The sequence below is a fragment of the Struthio camelus genome, chromosome 6, assembly GCF_040807025.1.
Source record: "Struthio camelus isolate bStrCam1 chromosome 6, bStrCam1.hap1, whole genome shotgun sequence".
Classification (NCBI taxonomy): Eukaryota; Metazoa; Chordata; class Aves; order Struthioniformes; family Struthionidae; genus Struthio; species Struthio camelus.
In genome coordinates this window covers 30,362,691-30,382,480 of record NC_090947.1, presented here as the reverse complement: position 1 = coordinate 30,382,480, position 19,790 = coordinate 30,362,691, and the positions used below count along the sequence as shown (strand labels likewise).

The 19,790-nt window shown below is 39.2% G+C and overlaps 1 protein-coding gene across 1 annotated transcript in view; it reads left to right on the top strand.

Annotated features, from left to right (window-relative positions):
* The window catches only part of GYPC (glycophorin C (Gerbich blood group)), a 40,210-nt gene extending 23,499 nt beyond the window's left edge, over positions 1-16,711 (top strand). The window contains exons 3-4 of the mRNA XM_009667826.2: positions 6,024-6,074; positions 8,531-16,711. Coding sequence (XP_009666121.1) covers positions 6,024-6,074; positions 8,531-8,727 — 248 coding nt within the window. The 3' untranslated portion in view covers positions 8,728-16,711. The remainder of the gene's footprint in view (positions 1-6,023; positions 6,075-8,530) is intronic.
* Positions 16,712-19,790: the final 3,079 nt, after the last annotated feature.

Below are 19,790 nucleotides of genomic sequence, written 5' to 3'. Positions count from 1 at the left end.
TGTATAATTAGTCTTCGAAATACATTTAAAACTTTCTTTCAAATCTATGAATGTGCGAAAGCAAAATAAATAAAAAGAGTCACAGTCCCTCTCTGAATTACGTTTGTGTCTGGCCTGAATTATGAATTGGATGTAACTCAGTTTGAATGAGTTGCATTCCCTTTTCCACGGGAGGCTCACGGATAGATGGTAGAAAAACATATAATGCATGGATTCTAAAGACACGTTTGTGGCTGAGGGCTGCTTACACACCACTTGCTGCAATAACGTAGTCAGTAGTTGTAGTGGTTCGACAGAGAGTGTCAGTGGACACCTTAACTCAGGTTGGGTAGTGCCTCACCTGGAGAAGTGCCACCAGTGGCATTATTTTTCATAAGGTAGTTAGGTGAGCTGATTAAAGATGAAACCTTGCAGCATGTTTCCTAGCTTGCCTGGGAAAGCCCTAATAAGGAAAGGACTGCACTAAGGAGCTCAGCTCATCGTGCAGATGGGTAATCCACGAATTTCAAGCACTTATGCAATGAACAGAAATATCAAGAGAGAAAACAGGTTGCCCAAGAAAGCATTTAGAGAGACACATTTGAATTTAATTGAGCAGCCAAGTCTTCTGAGATCATAACCACAAGCAGGCAGCAATGGAGCATTGTGATAAGGGTTAGCTTAGGTTGCTATGAGTGAAAAGTTGAAACCTGTGGGTAGAAATATCCTGAAAGGCAGGAGCAGGAGCAGCACAGCCTGACTGGCTTTGAGTGGCTTGCAAATTGTGTGGTAAAAGCCGCTTATCACACCTGGCTATCTGTATGCTAACTCAGCTTAACTCACCCACTCAAAAAGTGCAGTATTGCCCACAACGGCAAGAGATTGATGAGTATATAGGCTGTAAGCCCAGTCTCTTATTTCTATATTCAACACTGCTTATCAGTAAACAAAAACTTTTTCAACTTTAGTTTGGGGAAATGAGAGAGATACACTGAGAAGTCCTGAGGTAAGGGCTATGTTATCCCATCAGGTTTTTCATGTGGATGTTCACAGCAGAGATCTGGTAGTTCAGACAAGTAGGTTAGATCTATCTTGTAGGCTGATTTTCATGTGTTCCTCATCAAATGTTCCAGATGGTGACCCCTTGGAAAGTACAGTTTTCCTTTCATACCTTTTCCATATGCAAATCCATAATAAGCAAAGAGGTAGGTACTTAGAAATTGCTAATTATAGTGTTGACTGCAAAACTACCAAGGGTGTAAACACTGGATTTTTGCTAGAAGCTCATTTAGCAGGTGAAAACAATGTCTGGAAAATTAGGAGGTCAAGCTTGAGCCTTTGTGTAAATTTATCCGGTCTCACTGACAGTAGCCTCAGAAGCAAATTGGTTTTTTTCCACAAATGGCAGGAACGTAAATCTGTGCTTTCTATGCTGGGTGGAAGAGACTACTTACATATCCCAAAAATGAACATGCCCCTTCCCATCATCATATAAGTTGAATAGTTCATGAACTTAGATGTCTTAACATGGTAATGCTTATGGATAAGTCTTGCATCTTTATGAGGATTCTCATAATACTTTGTGTTTTCCTTAAAGGCGTGTTTACTGGAGACGTAAATCTGTTTCCAGGAGTCATAAAATTATGCCAAAACCTCAGTTTTCATTTACAAAGCACATTTTTCTCTTTGCTAGTGTAGGGAAAAGCTGGAAAGTAAGACTTGAGTGTATCTACAGGGTGAGAGAAAGGGCAAATTAAAAAAGTTTAATATTAATAGTTTTTAAAGACAGTGTCATGATTTTCAGGGGGAGGTGACTCACGGCTTTCAGCCGTTCATATCTGAAATGTAAAAGATGATTTAAAAGATGAGATCAAAATGTCACAACTCACAGGGGAAGTGTATAGCAAAACAAGGAGATCTCTGAACACAAATGAATATTTTACTGCTTTAAACAAGTATTCCTCAGCCAAAATGGAATGGGATCAGCTTAAAAAAGAAAAACTGTCAAAATTAGTAAAAGTTAAGATTTATTGGAAAATCATGCCTGGAGGAGACAGTTGAGCAAAATTTCCTGACAGATTTAGCAGGAAAAGCTCCCCACTGGCTACAACTGGAATCTAGTTGTACTGGCATTTCACCTTTGAAGAACTATGCAGGAGATCTGCTTGCAGTATTTACGAGTCAGGAACATTCCTGGGACTTTCATAGACTAATACCTTCTCTGCATTATTTGATTAATGAGAATGAGACAGGTAGCAATTGTTGTTCTATTGCAAAATTCCTAACTGTAAGTTAACGGGCAGAGCTGGAATGTGATGAATTTCAGGTCATGACAAAGACTTCTTTTCCCCCCTTAATTGTGGCTTTTAGAAACCTACTTTTCCATGACAGGTGATTTGATTTGTATGCTCTGTTCTTGAATCAGCCAACACATTTGGATAGCTATGGATTTATGAAAAACAAGAGTGTTCCCACAATCTTTTGATTTCTATATGTCATAGTAACCAATGGCACTAAATAACAGCACTGCCTAAACACATTCAGGACCAGATTGTGGCTATGGACAAGGGCCAGTTTAACAGTGAGGGGAAGTTTTGCCAGGATAATTTAGCAGTCATTAATACAAAAGATGTCCTTGAAACAAAGGGAAACAACCAAAGCAGGTGCAACAACAATTTATGAAACACAGTCCTTTGAGTGTTCTGCACACTAAGATGAACAGAATGAACAAGGTATAAAAGGGTCAAAGCTCACAGCTATTGCTGAACTAAAAATTCCTCCAAAATGATGGATGCCTTTTTCTACCTGGGAACATTACGATTCCATCCTACAGCAGTGCAGTGTATTTCTCAGGTAGACTCAGCTGAAGTTTTGAGACTAGGTGCTGAGGTTCTTGGACAAGCGTGTTCCTGTCTGGATGGTGACTGTTATCTCTCATCCGTATTCCAGCGAGATGGCCTCATTTCATGAGTGCCTGCCTTACGTTTTTCTCAGTCGTATTTAGTGAAGGGTGATACTGCTTGAATCTTGAATGACACTGATACCTTCCCCTCGTCTCAAAATATTTTTGGACAAAGTGAAATTTCAAGGACTGTGCAAGCCTGATAGTGAGGGTCTCTCTCTTAGCTCTATCACCCTTGCTCCTTTATTGATCTGGGGAGTACATCATGGGAAATTCTGGCCATTGGCAGTAACTGCCATGTCCTTACGCTCTTCGTCTTCTCCACTCGCCCCCTTTGTAACCCCAAGTGCACACATTCTCCCAGTAGATCACCCTCCTCCATTGACTCCCAGTACTCCTCAGCCCCACTGCTTCCCCCCTGTGTAGGCACCAACCCTACTCAGCGTGAAAGAGGGAGGAGCACTGCCAGCTGGAAAGCAGCCTTCCTCACACTCCTCCCCCTCGCCAGGGCTGGAGTAGAGAGGCCAGGCCAGCAGCACCACATCTGCTATTGGGGCTTGGACCTGTAGAGGCACAAAACAGGGCAAAAAGTTTCTGTGAGCAGGGTTGGGCCAACCCATGCCAGACCGCACAGGAAGCTGTACAGAGCTGTTGTATCACAGGAGTCCTAACACCCGATCATTTCAAATATTAATTAAAATGATATACCTTTAGAGCAACGATACTACCTCTCATTGATCCCTGTACCGTTATGCAGTGTCTGTGCTGTCAAAAGAGCTCACCTCTTGCTTCTCCCTGTGCACACTGCTTCAGTCACTTGTCAGGCCATTTTCTCAACACACCACAGATTCACTGGACTTGGTCTTGACGTACCCTTGTGTGTGCAAGGAGTTAAGCAGGAGCAGAGCTGTGCAACTCCAGTTTCTAATTCCCTACTGAATTCTGGTTTCTTACCAGTTGCCTCTAGAGGATAAAACAAAAGGAGACAACCCCCCGTTGGAGAGATAACAGACCTATTCTACGATAAAACATGGAGTCTCCTGCTTGCAGTATGATGAGAACTGTGGTGACTGATGCCACATCATGGTGCTAACTGCTTGCTGAATGACAGAGAGTTATCAACTTAACAGGGCAGTGCCAACTACAGGATAGCTCAAGACTGGGCCATCATTCTTCTGAAAACTTAGAAAGTACAGTATTGAAATTAAACTTTTCTGCAAAGTAATGATACTGTAATCCACTATCAAAAAGCATTTCTATGGCAAGTACTAGAGATAAAGGACGTGCTTGTTATCTGAATCCCAAAGGCACCTGGGAATGACAGAAGAGAGTAAAGAGATACTCACATACCTTTTTATAATTAAAGGGATGATGATTTGATCTGGAATTAATATTTGGAAGCAAGCTGTGTGGCTAGGGAAGCGCTTTAGAATTCACACCTTTAAATTTTTGATTGCTGTATAGGAGCTTTCTTTTTTGGCATGCAGTGTATATTTGGTGTATAAAGAAATACAGAACAGTTTGACCTTGAAGGAATTAATCTCTTCCGAGGCACATGGGTTTTGAATGGTCCTAGACATAATTAGATTTTTTAAATTGCACAGGGCGTGCTCAATCTTTCCATCAGCGTATAGCTGGAAGAAGATATAGGAAAGATCTCTAGGGGAGAAGGGAAGAAATTCAGTTCTTCAGTAAAAGTATCTCCCATGATCAGGAAGAGAGGGATCCTTTGAATCTCAGCTCTCTTCAGGTTGTTGCAGTTTGATATCAGAGACCAGCCATGAGAAAGGAGAAAGCTCCTGATAGTGTCTTGCCCTTGCATCATCCATCACTGATTTAGCAGATGAAGAGCCAGATATCAGCCATAGTGCCACTGTAGAATTTACAGAAAGATTTGGAATTAGCATCTTACCTTTTCCAGAGAATTTTTCTATCCACTGTGTTTATCAACAGAAAAAATTACCTCACGTAAGACTATTTGCCTTGTTAGGATACCAATAGGTTTTTTAATTGTATAAATAGTGGCAATAATAAAGAAGGTGAAGAGAGGCCTCTGTCATAAACCCGACATGCAAAACTTCAAGCATTCATCACCTTCTCAGACATCTACATAATTCAGGAGTAAGTGGGCTGATGCCAATGGCATTAGATGTGGAGCTGGAAACGAGATCAGAATTGTGCCCTGATAAACTACAGAGAAGCTGGGAAAGAAAGTTGGTCTACATAAATTTACTTATACTTAGGGTCTATTTCAGATAATAAGAAGCAAAAAAACTTCACCTTTTTTAGGGTTTTTCTTTCCTGCCCCCCTCTAAAATGCTCTGGCTATTCATTAGTTGTTTTGGAAATTTTTGTTAAGTGCTATAATTACTATCAAAATGCAATTTCTATTTTAACTGTTCTTTCAGCAGCTTATAACTTTTCAGACCAATTTCTTATCTCTTAAACGTCCTGGTCGGGTAGTTCTCTTTTGCTTTTAAATTGCAAAATTATCTTTTTTAAGAAGTTATAATCCAGTGAAGAATGTTATTTGACTTACCAGGGCAAATTCAGACTTGCACTAAGCAAGAACTGTGTTTTACACCACACACATAAGAAGCTTGTCTTGATTCCAAATGTGGGTTTAAAAGGAAATAAATACTAAGATTTAAAAAAGGTAATAAGGTACTAAGATAAATACTAATTGAAATCAATGGAGCCAGATTAATTTACATCAAATCAGGATCCAGAGTACTCTGAAGAGCCATAAACAGGAATATAAATGGGCACCAATATTTTTTTTTCCCAAAACTACCTTTCTGAGAATAATCACACTACCCAAACACTCTTAATTTAATCATTCACTGGAGAATGTTACAGGTAAGTGCTCATAATAAACAGTAGGTGTTTCCCTGAGGGCAAAGATAGTTTGCATAATGTGCTAGCTGTTTATTTTCCAGTGTTACAGTGACAGAAAACTGCTACAGTACAGCCAGTTCTAATGAGATGTTTTATAAATGTCCTTTGCTAACGAGAGATCTTGTTTAAGTTCTGAGTTTCAGAGGTTAAAGTAATACAGCACCATCAGTACAGTCACTGCTGCTACATATGATCCAACTCCTTTTTGTTTAATTAACTTTTGTATGTTCTGATCTGTTTATAGATGGAGATATCGAGAGCTCTTCAGTTGGAGCAGATGTGGCTGTTATTGGAGGTAAGTAGCAGACCATACTTAGATGCACCATTAGAATTAAAACAGCAGGTTGGTTGCTTGCATTTTACAAAACCCCTGCTTGGCTGAGAAGACAACAGGAGTGGCACAATTAGAGTTAATTAAGCCAGTGGGAAATCTGCTACAAAAAGGGGCTATTGGCAAGATAACGAGATGAGATAGTGAGCATAAACCACCCCTATCCATTCCCCCTTTTAGGGCAAAATATCTGAGGGCCCAACACCAGAGTCAACCTTTTATATTCCTCATCATTCACTCAGCCAAGGTTGTCATCTAATGCAAAATGTTATTGTTTTGAACCATGCTAGCTCACACCAGCTGGCCCTTTATTTTTACAGAATATACCACAGTGTGTTTCCTGGTGTCCTATTAAAGTTCTCTCATGCATTCAAACTAAATACAGTTGTCAGAATAAATGAGCAAAGCTGTGCTCATGGAGAGAACCCTGTCTTTTTATTTTTATTGTGTTTGTTCATTTCCATGCTAACACACTAATTTCAGTCATTCACAAGGGGGTATACCAATCATTAGTGCAAATTGGTGAGGTTCTCTATATTTCCCTCAGGTCCCATCTCCCGTAACTTTAATTTCAGCTTTCTATGAACAAGTAGCAGGTAAATTGATTTGTGCTTAGTCCCTTAGGCTTATTAATATTGTGCTACATCTAAAGCCTATTAAAGCCTCTTGTGTCCAGGGATGCCAGTGAGGCCCTAAATATTGCTGAAGCCCCCATCACAGCTATGTTATTACTGTAAACCTCAAGTTCGTTATATAAGCAATTTTAGTTCTGCTAGCAGTAACTTCACTTTCCAGACTCAGGCACCATAAAAATAGGTGGGATAGCATTACAGGCATATTTTATAAGCTAAAGTTATAATTTCTATTAACCCTACTAATGGTTAACAGGAGCCCAAGCCCCTGTTTTCATGCTAATATGTTGTCCCCACTCAGTTTGCTGATGCTAATAAATCTAAAGCTTTGGAGATACCCGCTCCTGCCCCACTTCTTGAAAAGAAGAGAAATATTCTCTATAGTCCCCTCGTTGTCACTGCAGAACAGTAGGCATTTCCAGGGAGCAATGCATCTGACTAGATGTAGTCATTTAGTTCATCATCCTCATTCAGTCAGTCATCACCCTCTCCAGTCCACTGAATATTGAGGTAGCCCAAAACTACCAGCTCATATGGAGCCGCCTGTATGGTAGAAGACTACAATTAGTCAAATGAATTTCTACCTATTACATCCTCACAGCAGCTTCACATTCCGCATATGGGATTTTCCCAGGAATGTCCTCTTTCCCAGTGTTGGCTGTTCTGGTGCTCTTATTGTGTATTTCTTTGGTGTTTGGTTTATTCCCTTAACCCCTAGCTCCTGGAGTCACATGAATATATAAGCAGCTCAATTTCACGTACACGTACAGAATCACAGCTAAAGAGGAAAGCTTATAAGCACTTCCAGATTGTATCCAAAAAGTTATAAAAAAATCACACAAGTTGAATAACTAAAATTCAAAATACTTCCTTTATTTTCAGGGTTCTCAAATAAACTATTTGATCTGAGAGAAAGGGGATACACCTCTTAATTTTTGAAATAGGGACTTGTCAGTGATAACACTCTTCTTTAATTCCACGTTCCACTGTAGAAAAGGAAAGAAAGGAAGAGGCTCTGAGAAGCAAGGACACACAGTGTTCACTGCACAGCCTTCCCCAGAGCCTGGCTTTGCGTTCCTTCGGTAGGAATGCTTCCATTCACAGTTTGCGTATGTAATATGCAAATATGCATATTTAGGTTGCCTGCAAAAATGTTTATCCAATCAACACATTGCTAGTAATTGGCTTAGGCCAGGCGATAGAGAAGATCTACCCAGAATCCCTTCTTCCTCCCAGGTGTCATTTCCACATTCATTACAATTAGACTTTCTTAATTAGAGCACAGCATGATATGGCAGCCTGGAAATACAGAGTAGAGCTGTAGGCAGATGGCAGGACTCCTGCTACTTGTTGAAAATCTCCTCCTCCTGAAACTGAATGTACTCAATGGGACAGGATCAGGTCACCTGCAGACTCCCCTGGGTATACATTACCAGAAGGACGCAAAAAATGTGTCAGGTTTTGTTTTATGTCCTCTTATGTCTCCTCATTTTGGAATGAACTTGTAGCTTCAATTAGTTCAACCAAATCCAGACATTAATTGAAAGAAAGCTTGCAAGAATTTGCCCTGCATCTCTGCAGTATCTGTACGCAGTCTTGGTTTTGGCAGCATCAACTCTTCAGGCTGTTTCTTGAGGAATCTGTTCTGACTCTGATAGCCACAATATGTGAATATCTTATGGTACATGGACTTTTACCTATTGAATAACTCAAGTTGTGCTGCCTGTCTGTAAAACACAGACAGTGTGTGATTTCTCTCAAGGCATTAAACTGGTTCCTTTCCTCTAGGTGTGATTGCTGCAGTGGTATTTGTCCTCATTTGCCTGTTGATTGTGATGCTCCGATACATGTACAGGCATAAAGGCACCTACCACACCAACGAGGCAAAAGGAACTGAGTTTGCCGAAAGTGCAGACGCTGCTTTGAAAAATGACCCTGCTCTCCAAGAAGCAGTGGATGAGAGCAAAAAGGAGTATTTCATCTGAGAGGCAAGGATTTCCATGGAGATTTCCCCAAGGGAATCAGTCAGAAATACTGCATCAACAGAAGTGCTGAGAAAGATAATATGAGGACAGAGGCAAGCATCCTAATTGAAAAGTACCTCTTTTCTTTTTTTGACATTGGGTTGTTTCTTTTCCTCCACCCATGAAGAACTGAATGCCAGATACTTGCCTGTTGATTTTATTAGCAACACAGCTGGTCTCAGTTGAAATGGATATCAGATAAGAAGAAACAAAATCTCAGTATGAGTGATACACCAAAACCAGATAATGATAGCAAATGTCAAGCCTTGACATTTGGTGAAAATAGCAGATGCCAATGGAAAACGTCCTCTTAGAGTTAATGATGCATCCTATGCTGATATTATACAGAACCACCTGAAATTGAATTTCAAATGGTCACAGAACAAACATCAAACTAAATAAAGCTGAGGTACCTGGAACAAACACAGCTTTGTAGTCCAGATATCTCCCTCCTCCCCTTAAACGTGCAATTTTATGGGCACAGGGGAGTTTGTTTTGTTTTTTGAGGGATTTAGATCGAGATATTTTTAAATTTTTAGAATTTTATATATATAAAAGTCGAAGACACTTCAAAGAAATAAAACGATTGAAAAACATGGAAAATCTAAGAATGAAGGACTTATTTCTAACTTGCTCTGCATGGCAACTTGCAAATTGCAAAATGTTGGAATTTATAGCGTAGGATATAATAGTCAATAGACTTACAAATTTGATTCCAGTTAGTTGTTAGGTTCCCTGCATGCATGCATAAATAGATAGATATTAAAAGGTAAAGCATCTTGTTTTGAGCAGGTCTTTTGAAACAACGGAGCTCAGCTAGATTTTTTCAAGAAAGATATGTTTGCCTAAGTATTTATTTATTTATTTTGCATTGGAAAATTATTTTGAACACCTGCTAATAGCATTTGGGATATTTACAGGGGGAGGAATTCAGTTCTGGCACAGATACCAATAACGCTTTTACAAATTCAATAACAAAATGCCGCTCTAAGAGCTCATGTGAGTCCCACTGAATTGTGTTGATATCTCCCTCTGTATGTCCTCTATATATCCTTCGCATTGTGCTATATATGAGAATTACACCGACTACCAATGCTTTAATATAAACAAATAAACGAAGTAGTCTTGGTAGGTCACATGAAAAGATTTTGTTTCTTGCCTAAGAATCTACGGAGATGAATTTCTTTACCCCAGTAAGCCATCTTCCTAATTGAAGCCCACAGTTAGCTCTGGAAATAGGATAATTGTTCTCTGCACCTGTTCATCCCCAGCTGCGACAGTGCCCTGGACTACTGAAAATAGAAGAGGAGGAATATGTGATAACAAATAGGACACCGATGAGCTCTGCTCAACTTGATATGTTTTTCCTGTGATTTGGTCTATATATGTGTGTGTATACATATATATATATATAAAGTCACCTACAACTTGTGCTTTCAAGACATTGTTGCTGATCACGCATACTCACTTCTTGGCACCAAGGACTTGGAAAGCTCCTGTACTCCAGCATATCTCATTCAATGTTGACTGCATAAATGTTATAGGGAAGACAGATCTAAACAAGAAAAGACACTGGAGACCCAAGTAGAGTTGGTGAAGAAATGGGATATTTTTGTCTATTCAATCACAATCTGTCTTTTCTCAGTACCTGCAGGAGGTGGACTCTGAATTATCCTTAGAATCCCAATAGCTTAAATTTTGGCTAATCCTGCATGTTTGCATTTTATCCAAAGAATAACAAAATCATGCCAAATTTACTAACTGCTTAAGATATTTCTTCATAATATACTGTTGCACAAGCACATTTTATTTTGTTGTTAGTACAGTATAAAATGCACATAATCCAGCACTAGCAGAGCTCATATATTTTGATTTTATGCACTTGATTATTTCCTTTTAAAGTACATTACTATTTTAATGTTTTTACTACTTTTGAAAAAGGAATCTGGCTTTATTTTTCTGGGACAAATGTTGGCAGCAATTTACTAATCTTAGCTCTAAGGCCGAGTTTGCAAAACTGAAGATTCATCCTTGACCTTCCAGTTGAATAAAAAAGTAAATATTTCCCTGATGAGAGGGCAAATAGGGTGTCTTGAGCTCTGTCATATCCCTCACACAAGGCACAGGAACACCCAAAAACTTTTCTTGAATGCTAGCAGGACCTACGGAGGGCGGCCAGCCTTTCAGCACCTTCTGTCCCCTTTTATATATCCCGACCCACATGATCTAGGCTTGGCTATTGAAGAATATTTACTTAATTGAGTTTTATCTGATACTATCCAGGTGATAGTCTGGAACAAATTTTCTTCTAAGTTGTCCTGAATGCTCAGGGAACTTAGAGCAAGGTGTGAGGGACATTGGGAATAGATTCCTTCCTCTCTCCCCAGTCATGAAATTATCTAGTTTTTATAACATGAGCCTGCTGATTAGAATTAGAGAACTGTGAGATACCTGAGCATAGATGCAGAGAAGAACCTGCATCTAGTTCTCTTTTGGTTTTGGTTGATTGTTTTTTTCAATTATAGTGTGGACAGAGCCAAACAAGTCATGTTCACTAATGATATCTGAACTATAGAGGCTAGATTTTCTGGTGACATAAAATGAATCTGGTGGAGTTCAGCCAATTCTTACCAGTTCAGTCAGTCCCAGACTTTGTGTTATTGCCTCCCCTAAATCTAAACTGAATGCAGCTACAGGACTTTCACTATTTCCCTTCTTAGTAACTAATTAAATATCTTTATCCCATTTTCCCTATTCATCGAGGCAAACAAACTGTCCAAGCATACAGCAACAGCTTCCCAATTAGTGATGAGCCACCCTGAATGTTTGTGGAGCAGTGATTCTAGCAAGAATGATAGTTTCAGTTAGTTTATTTTTTCCAGTGTCCCATTGGGTTCCAGGACTTTGCAAACTTAGAAATGACTAAAGCACCCTGAACAGAGAGAAGAGCTAGTTTGTAAGGATTTTTTGTTTTTTTGTCTTTTTCAGGACAAATTTTGCTCTGTAATGGAGAGAACTCATGACATCTGATGACTGGCAGAGCTCTAATGGCCTGATCCTGCTGTTTTTTACTCATACAATAACTCTAGTGTCTTGAGTCATTCAATTTAGCTATAAAAGAGTGCACTATAAACTTCCTATAACTTTTAGGGCTAATTAGCAAAACCTCCTTCTGCAAGTCACATGCTGTGCTAAAATAAACACTATGTCCCACACTGAGATGTCTCAATTGGCAGCCATAGCTTTTAATCAGAAATGATTAACTGATTTTTATCAATTTCCTTCCCAAAGAGGAGAATTAAGGAAATAATAGTTTCTTCCCCCTAACCAGGTGATTATCCTCCATGCCTCCAGTGTTGTATCCCCAGTTCTCCTGCGGCTTTCAGGTGACCCATCTCCCCCACAGCACCTGCCTCGCTGCCTGCAGAGGCTCCCCAGCTGCCTTCACATGGCATCCCCATGGCAATTCCTTCACAGAGCCCCCATGCCTCCCGCACACACGCTCCCTGTCACCACACTCCCTGTCAGCACCATGATGTCTTCAGCTGCTCCCACACTCCTCTTTTGCCACCTTACTTTTTTCACCTGGTATCTGGACACATGCTGCAGTTGGATTGATGCATACACGGACTGTCCAGTCAGTCAGTATCTCTGCAGTGAAATGCATCCAGGATAAAAAGATAAGCTTGGCCAGGTTTTTTCTGAATCAGTGTAGTCATTAAATTTGTCCCTCTCCACCACCCAAGATCTAATTTTCACAAAAGTTTAGGTTCAGACCTCCAGTTCTGTGTCAGACTTGATCAAAACTGATCAGTGAGTTGAGCAGAGGAGACTGATTTATAGAGTGATCACATATGCCATGTTTTCATGGAAAACCAGGCTAAAAATAGTACTGCAAGCTCTCTGTTTAGTTAAATTTAGTGCTATACCCCCTAGTGTTCAGTAAACAAGGGAGCAGGATGACGATCTCTCAAGCAAATCAGTTTTGTACTGATGCCCTAATGCTCTGTGAAAGCCTGTTGAATACCACTTTGCACAGAAAGCCACAAGCCTCTGTGCCCGAGCCATTTTTCAATGATGTACAGGAAAACTTTGCATCAAATTGACCAGTATTTGCTGGAGTTGGAAGACAAAGGATTAATATGGTATTGTAGGAACATGGGACATTTTTAAAAGTATATGTGGAAATGATGAGAGTTAAATGTAACATTTCTGATGATATTGGTGAGCTTTAAGAGTGGGGCCTTGGAGCTTTCGCGTTCTCTCACTCAAAAAAATTGTTGCTTACAAAGGGAAATTCATCTGCTTTTAAACTGTCTCTTTTAGTCATTAAGTAAGCTTTGAAAACAGATTACAAATACTTAATATTCTACCATTGTACCTTAACCTCAGGAACGGAATTTCTTCTGATTTTTGGAGGAGTCCTGTACAGTCCTCCCTTGCACGCAGAAGCTGGTGCCTTGCCAGTGCCAGCTCCTGTGGCAGCAGTATAGCTCAGCAGTGTAATCTTGTCCAGAAGCAGTCGGTCCCGACAGTGTATCTCACTATCCGTTATTGGACTTACTACTCATTTATTTCTAGGGCTTGGCCACTATCATTCCAGATGTTCCTGGGGCCAATGTGCCAATGCACATTAACATAGTCCTGGGGAGAATTTAAACACAGCTACTAGCCAAGGTAACTATGTGTGTATTTTCTCTTTCGAAAAACAGGACCAAATCACTTTCAGGGACTATTAAAAATAATACCATAGGATCCATCAGAATCGTCATCATTGATTTTCATTTAAATCAAGTCTAGGGTCACTGGGAGAACAGCAGGAAGGGAGAAAAAAAGGACTCTTCCCTTTCAGCAGGGAATGCGGAAAAGGTGCTGAAACATTTATAGAAGGATAAATAAGAAAAAAATGCTAGCTAGGGACTGTCAAGCCTGCAAGGATTCCTCAAAGAATCCTGGAAAGGCTGAGACAAGACATTAATCAGTAAAAAGATAAAGAGGGAGAGAAGGTAATTAAATGCCAATAGAGATGGAGAGCAGTTTTGCCTCAAGCAAAATGGATATTGTTGCTTGGAGAAATCAAAGTGTATTTGCTGAAGGTAACTGCTGACATCAGCTTTCTTCAAATTATGTAAGGTGTTTGAATTCTTTGCCTGTGCCAGTCCAGTCAAAAAATGCTGATAAATTCACACCAAAAGAGTACCCATGTTAAACGAATTAGGAGCTGTTTATAACATTTTCTAAAATCTCAGTTCTGCACATAAAAAGCTTTGTGTGCTTAGAAGATGCACAAGCATCACAGCAGCAGTTTATATAAGAAAGAAAAATAAAGAACTCCTGAACAAGTAGTGAACACACATCTGAGGTCTAGAAATTCAGGTAGTGGATATAGGAAGCTAAAGGTCTCAAAGAAAAAGGGTCTATGGTGAGTAAAAATTCTAACTATACTATAAAGAAATGAAATCTTTGTAGTAGTAGAGGTCCTTCACTAGTTCAGGATGGTAACGCTGTTAGTGACTGGAAATAAGGGATCTTCATTCTATGCAGCTGTTCCCTGTGTGACTGGGATAAAACCTCACTGAACCCATGTCAGTGGGACATAAATTTCACTGACTGTATTTATCCTTCCTGCAAAGATTATATTCCCAGCCATTTCAGAAAGGGCTAATCTTTCAGCACAGTCTCATGTTTTCACACCCTTTTCTGTTGTTTCAAACTGTATGTATTACAAGGAAGCATTTGAAATACTGTGTTAAAGTCTATTTGAATGGCAGCACTGCTATGACAAGAAGAGAAAACACAGAGCATTCAAAGCTTACTGATGTTGCATGTTAAAGCTGACTATGATGTTTTTATTTACGAAAGCTAGTAATATACTGCTGGAATAAATCTACTATATTTTGAAGTGGGAAAAAAGTTAAATATGAAGAAGCAAATAACTTTACAATTAAAGTTGTCATTTGCAACATTTAAAAGACTGTTCTCATATTTTTGTTCTCTTTTAAAATACCTTGAACTTTTAGAATTGCCAATTATGTTGTTTTCTTAAGAGTGTAGATCAAAAAGGAAGTGGTAGGCTGGAATTTTTATTAATAGAGCATGCAAACCCTAAAAGATATACTGCTGGTGTTTAAAAAGGAAGAGAAGTATTTGATAGATCTAAGAAGGAGCCAAACTTCAAATAAGAAATCAAAGAATAATTCTCTCTAAAAGAACATTATCCTGTGGATGCCAATGTGGACCTGTACACTAGTCTATTATCTGGGGCACAGTGTTCTGAAAAAGTCTAGGCAGGCTCATAAAACATTTAATGGATATTTACTGATGGATGATCTGGCTTATACCCAACTGCTACCAAATATGAATACTTCTGCTTTTTTCTTTATACTTTCAATACAATTTCTATTTTATCATAATATATGCTTAATTTAAGAATAAACAGAGGAAGTAGCATAATATGTATTGTAACCTTGCCTCCAGCAGCTCCTTTTTCAAAGATTATTACAATCAGTGGGGGGAAAAAAAGCAATGATTTTTAAGGTGATATATTATTGCATCAAAATGATGCTTCACAGTGGTGACATCACATTCCCTGGAAGTGAGTGGGCCACCTAAGTTTTAGTATCCACATGTGGAGAAGTTGTGGTAAGAACAGCTTTTGCCATGGGGCTTTCACATGCAGCAAGGCTTTGATGTGTAGGACTGCTGTCAAGCCAGCAAAGGCCATATGGTTCATTAGCAATGTTCTTGCTGGGATGACAAGCTGTCGGGTAAGACGATTGAAGAACACCCACTAGTTCCTCCATTATTAGGTAGCACACTATGGAAATTCAACCTCGACTACATAACACATCTAACAATGGGACTCAGTGTTATTGGAGGTGCTTCAGCAGCCAAAATATGTGTTGAGTAGTACTGATATCAGTGGCACTGCATGGTATGTAGTTATATGGAGTTTGGTCATTGGCTTGCCGTTTGTTTGCCAAGAAATAATGGAAGTGTGTAAGGATCAAATTCATCCTTTATGGATGACCAACTAGTTCAACAAACTTACAGCAGAAGAAGAGAGCTGAGCAAAGAAAAAATACCAAAAAAGGGAAATACATGACAATAAAAGTGTTCAGCAATATATGCTACCAAATAGCTATATAATTCAACTCTCAAAAATTATATAAGTTACAGAATTAAAGTGGACCCATCAGGATTTTTCCCCCCGCCCTTGGCTAATTCAGAAGCAACAACCTACACATACGTATGATTTGCTATACATCTCTTTTATCATCTGTGCTGGAATGAGAGCCTTGGTACAGAATGCTCTGATGGCAGCAGCTAAGAAAAAGGTCCAAACCTTGCAATGATGAACCTGCTTCCCAGCAAAGCTTTCAATTAACATTTTATTTCAGCTAAAAAAAAAGAAAGGAGTAACACCCAAATCTTCTGCAGCCAGTCTTAGGCTCTATTAGGGCTACACACAGAGAGGTTTTCTAGTTCCTGATGTTTGGCTAACAATCAAGAAGTCTTGAGCGGTCTCTCAGTTTCTAGTATCCTGGAAAGAAAGTATCTGATCTCCCAGGGGGACGGCTGGCAGATTCACTTGAAAGCCCTTCTCAATTTGACATATGGATATGCTGATAAAATGCAACTCAATATCATATTCTCAGTTACTGGGAACAATCATCTTTATCTGTTCTAGCACCTAATAGAGTGATCAATAGCATTTTAACAAACCTTGCTGTAAGTCATATTTAACTCAAGTAAGATTTTGTATTGTATTTCTATTAAATTACACTTTCTGCCGTTCTTTAGTGTCAATTTCTGCTTTCCTTTCCATTCATAAATTTTTGTTTCATGAAAGCATGTGTGACCCTCAGGGCTCTCCGTACCTTTTCTAATATCCCTGTAATGTTATGCGTAAATACAGCATTGTGCTCAGAGATTCTTCTACTAAGCTGGCGTGTCTCCATTTCCTTTTGTTCAGCAGCAGCACAACTTACCTACCAATACAGAAGTGGAAGAATCAGATAGATTATTACATCTCTTAGTTATCTGGGAAAGGGATAAACACCATTGTTCCATGAAGGGAGCTCAGGACTCTCTCAGATTTTCTTCTTTCATGACATGAGTGATGCTTCTGACACAGAGACATATGAAAGCAGTTTCCCAAATGAAAAATGAAAAGCACGGCACAGAATCAGCACCAAGCTGATTCCCCTGAACAGCAGTGTGCCGGACACAGGCCAAAAGTTAAGCCACAAGAATTAGTCATACAGATACCCACTACCCTAAGAATTATTTTTCTTAGTCTTCCTATTTAGTTCCTCTCCTCCCTCCCTCCCCCAGAAAACATCTGGCAGCTGCCTTTAAGTTTAACCAGACCTCTCATCTCTGCAGCTCCACTGACTGCAATGAAAAATGAATTACAGGCCCAAGGAGGAGAGCAAATACTTCAGTATCAGATTACTTTAAATTTTTTATCTGACTGTTCAGGTCAACTTACTTATTGTCCTACTCCAAGGTATAAGTTACATGGGTAATGAAAGCCTGTTCCAATTTGTTATTTTTGTCTCAGCCTCCCAGTCCAGTTCTTGTCCTCTCCTGTTGTCGGATCAGGAAGTTTCTTACTTTATTCTGACTGATCTTTGCATAGATCCAGTCTTTGTGGTGGGGGGAACGAGGAAGGTGTGGAGGGTAAGACTGTTCTCCAAAAAAAATTATAACTTGAGAAAACAGTTCTGCCAAACCCCTAAAATTAAGGGTTTTCAGTAAGGAAGAGCTGAAGATCTCCTGAAATGTATTTATCCTGAAATGTAGGTCACATTCCCGCAGAACCCCCCACCCAAAGCAAGAGAACAGTTAAGATTTAATAGAAAACATTACCAGAATATTGTTTTAACATGGGCCAACAATACATTTTCTAAAAACCAATTTCCTGAACAGAGTTGAATTGTTTCTGACAGAATTTCACCCCTTAACTCTCCTCACATTTCTCTCCTCCCTGCAATCAAGAATAAATAAATAATCACTCTGAAGTTAAAAAAAAAAGGCATTTTTAACCAAACAAATGACTAAGAGGTCATTATTCACTAAGATTATTCTGTTTCCAACAGTTCTGTGCTGTATATTTGTTAACATTGTGCTATATTTGTGAACACTGCACAAAGACAAAAGTAGTAAAGTAGTATTTTTGTTTCATCTTTCCTCTGCAGTAACATTTGTGGAATGTGTTTGTGTCATTTCGTCTAATAGTCATTTTTCTTGTGCAATGCATTCCCAGGTCTTGACCTTACTCTCTACATGCAATGGGTTAAGGTGGAGCTGGGAAAATAAATATAATCATTCATTTCCCTCCCCTGCCTAGCTCTGAGTCCAGGCAGGAGTTCACACCTTCCAAGGGATCTGTTTCATTTTATTAGTATCATTATGGAAAATTAAACCTCTGAGAAAATGCCATATAGTTTCTTAAAATCATACATTTTACATATATCTTTGTGGTCCCTATCCAAAGTATTTCCATAACATAACCTTGATTTTTATTTCATTTTAAAAAGGGCAATTTTTTCAATGTAGCCTTCTCCATCCTGTTGCTGGGAGTGCAAGTTTGAGATTGAATTTCTTCGGTGCGTTCTAAACTCTCAGACAATATTCTTCCAGAAAGCCTGAGAGAGTTACAGCATCATCTATCAGAGCATCGCTGCAGGAGGATGCATTTGGGTAATGACACGTTCTATTGCTACTACTAGGTTTCTGCGATGTTGGCAAGAACTTCGCATCATTTTTATTGGCATAGTCAAAGCAGACTTCGGATTGCCTTTTGGATTTCCTAGAAATTTCTAAAGTCTTTTCTGAAGAGAACCAGAAAACTGTTTGGATTCTGCAAGTAAACCAAAATCTGCTCTATCTCAAGTAAAGCTCAACCATGCAACCATGCATAGCAATAGCATTTAGTGTTCTGTTGACTACCACCAAGGTGAAGACATCTTCTGCAGTTATACATGCTCGTACCTTAAAATCCATTGGTCGTCATGAGAACTAAGAGTTCTCATTTTAGTTCTATTTTCCCCAATCAGAAATTAGCATAAATATTTCGTCCCACAGCAGCTAGAAAATCATTTTTGAGAAGGCCCCATTCAGCTGCACAATATCATATAGACAATATAGGGACATCAAAGCTTTCTATGAGTTAAGGAGCAGGAAAACAATAACTTCCCCAGCAGATCAGTAAACTTTGCTCCTTAGAGTTTATTTGCTTTTAAAGCCCTTCAGAATGAAAGTGATGCATTTCCCGATAAATATAAGGAAAAAGAAGAGCATTATTTGAAATATCATGAAGGGATCCATCTGTACCAAGTTAACAAGGAAATGATTAAGCCTTAGCTTAATTTTCTACTGTTTTCTGGAGTACCACAGAGCCAGAACTCCTATTAAAAATATTTCCCATATGAAAAAAGCACTGTTAGTTAAAAGCAGATGACATGCACTGTCAGTACTGCAAAGCTAAGGAGAAAAGGAACCTTGCCAAGGTGAACAACTTTCTAAAGGCATCACTTGTTAAATGCTTAAGGCCATAAAATCTACTGGCTTTCAAGCATAGTGGGCTTGTTAGAAGTCCCCATGTCCTTCCAATTAAGGACAGTGGAATGAGGAAAACCTGTAAAGAAATCCAGGACAAAAACAAGTAGCTAGCCCAATAAGTCTGTGAAATGAGTGAACCCAGGTGACTTGGCCAAGTTGGTAACAGCCAAAGAAGGTAACAGGGTTTACGTGGAACTGCAAACACAGCAATGAGAGACTCCATTCATTCGACGAGCAAGGCCTCTGACTGTGCCCAGATTTGCACTGAAACTTTCACTTGCACTTCTTTTTTTTTTTTTTTTTTCCTTATACCAGTATAGCTTATTTGGTGAAATTCCTCATGGTGTAAAATAAAACAATCCTTCCGAAGATGTACAGCCCTCTGCTCCAGAAGGGTATATGCAGCTGCTTGGGTGCACAGCATTTACATGCCTATTCAACTGTCATGTCAGTGG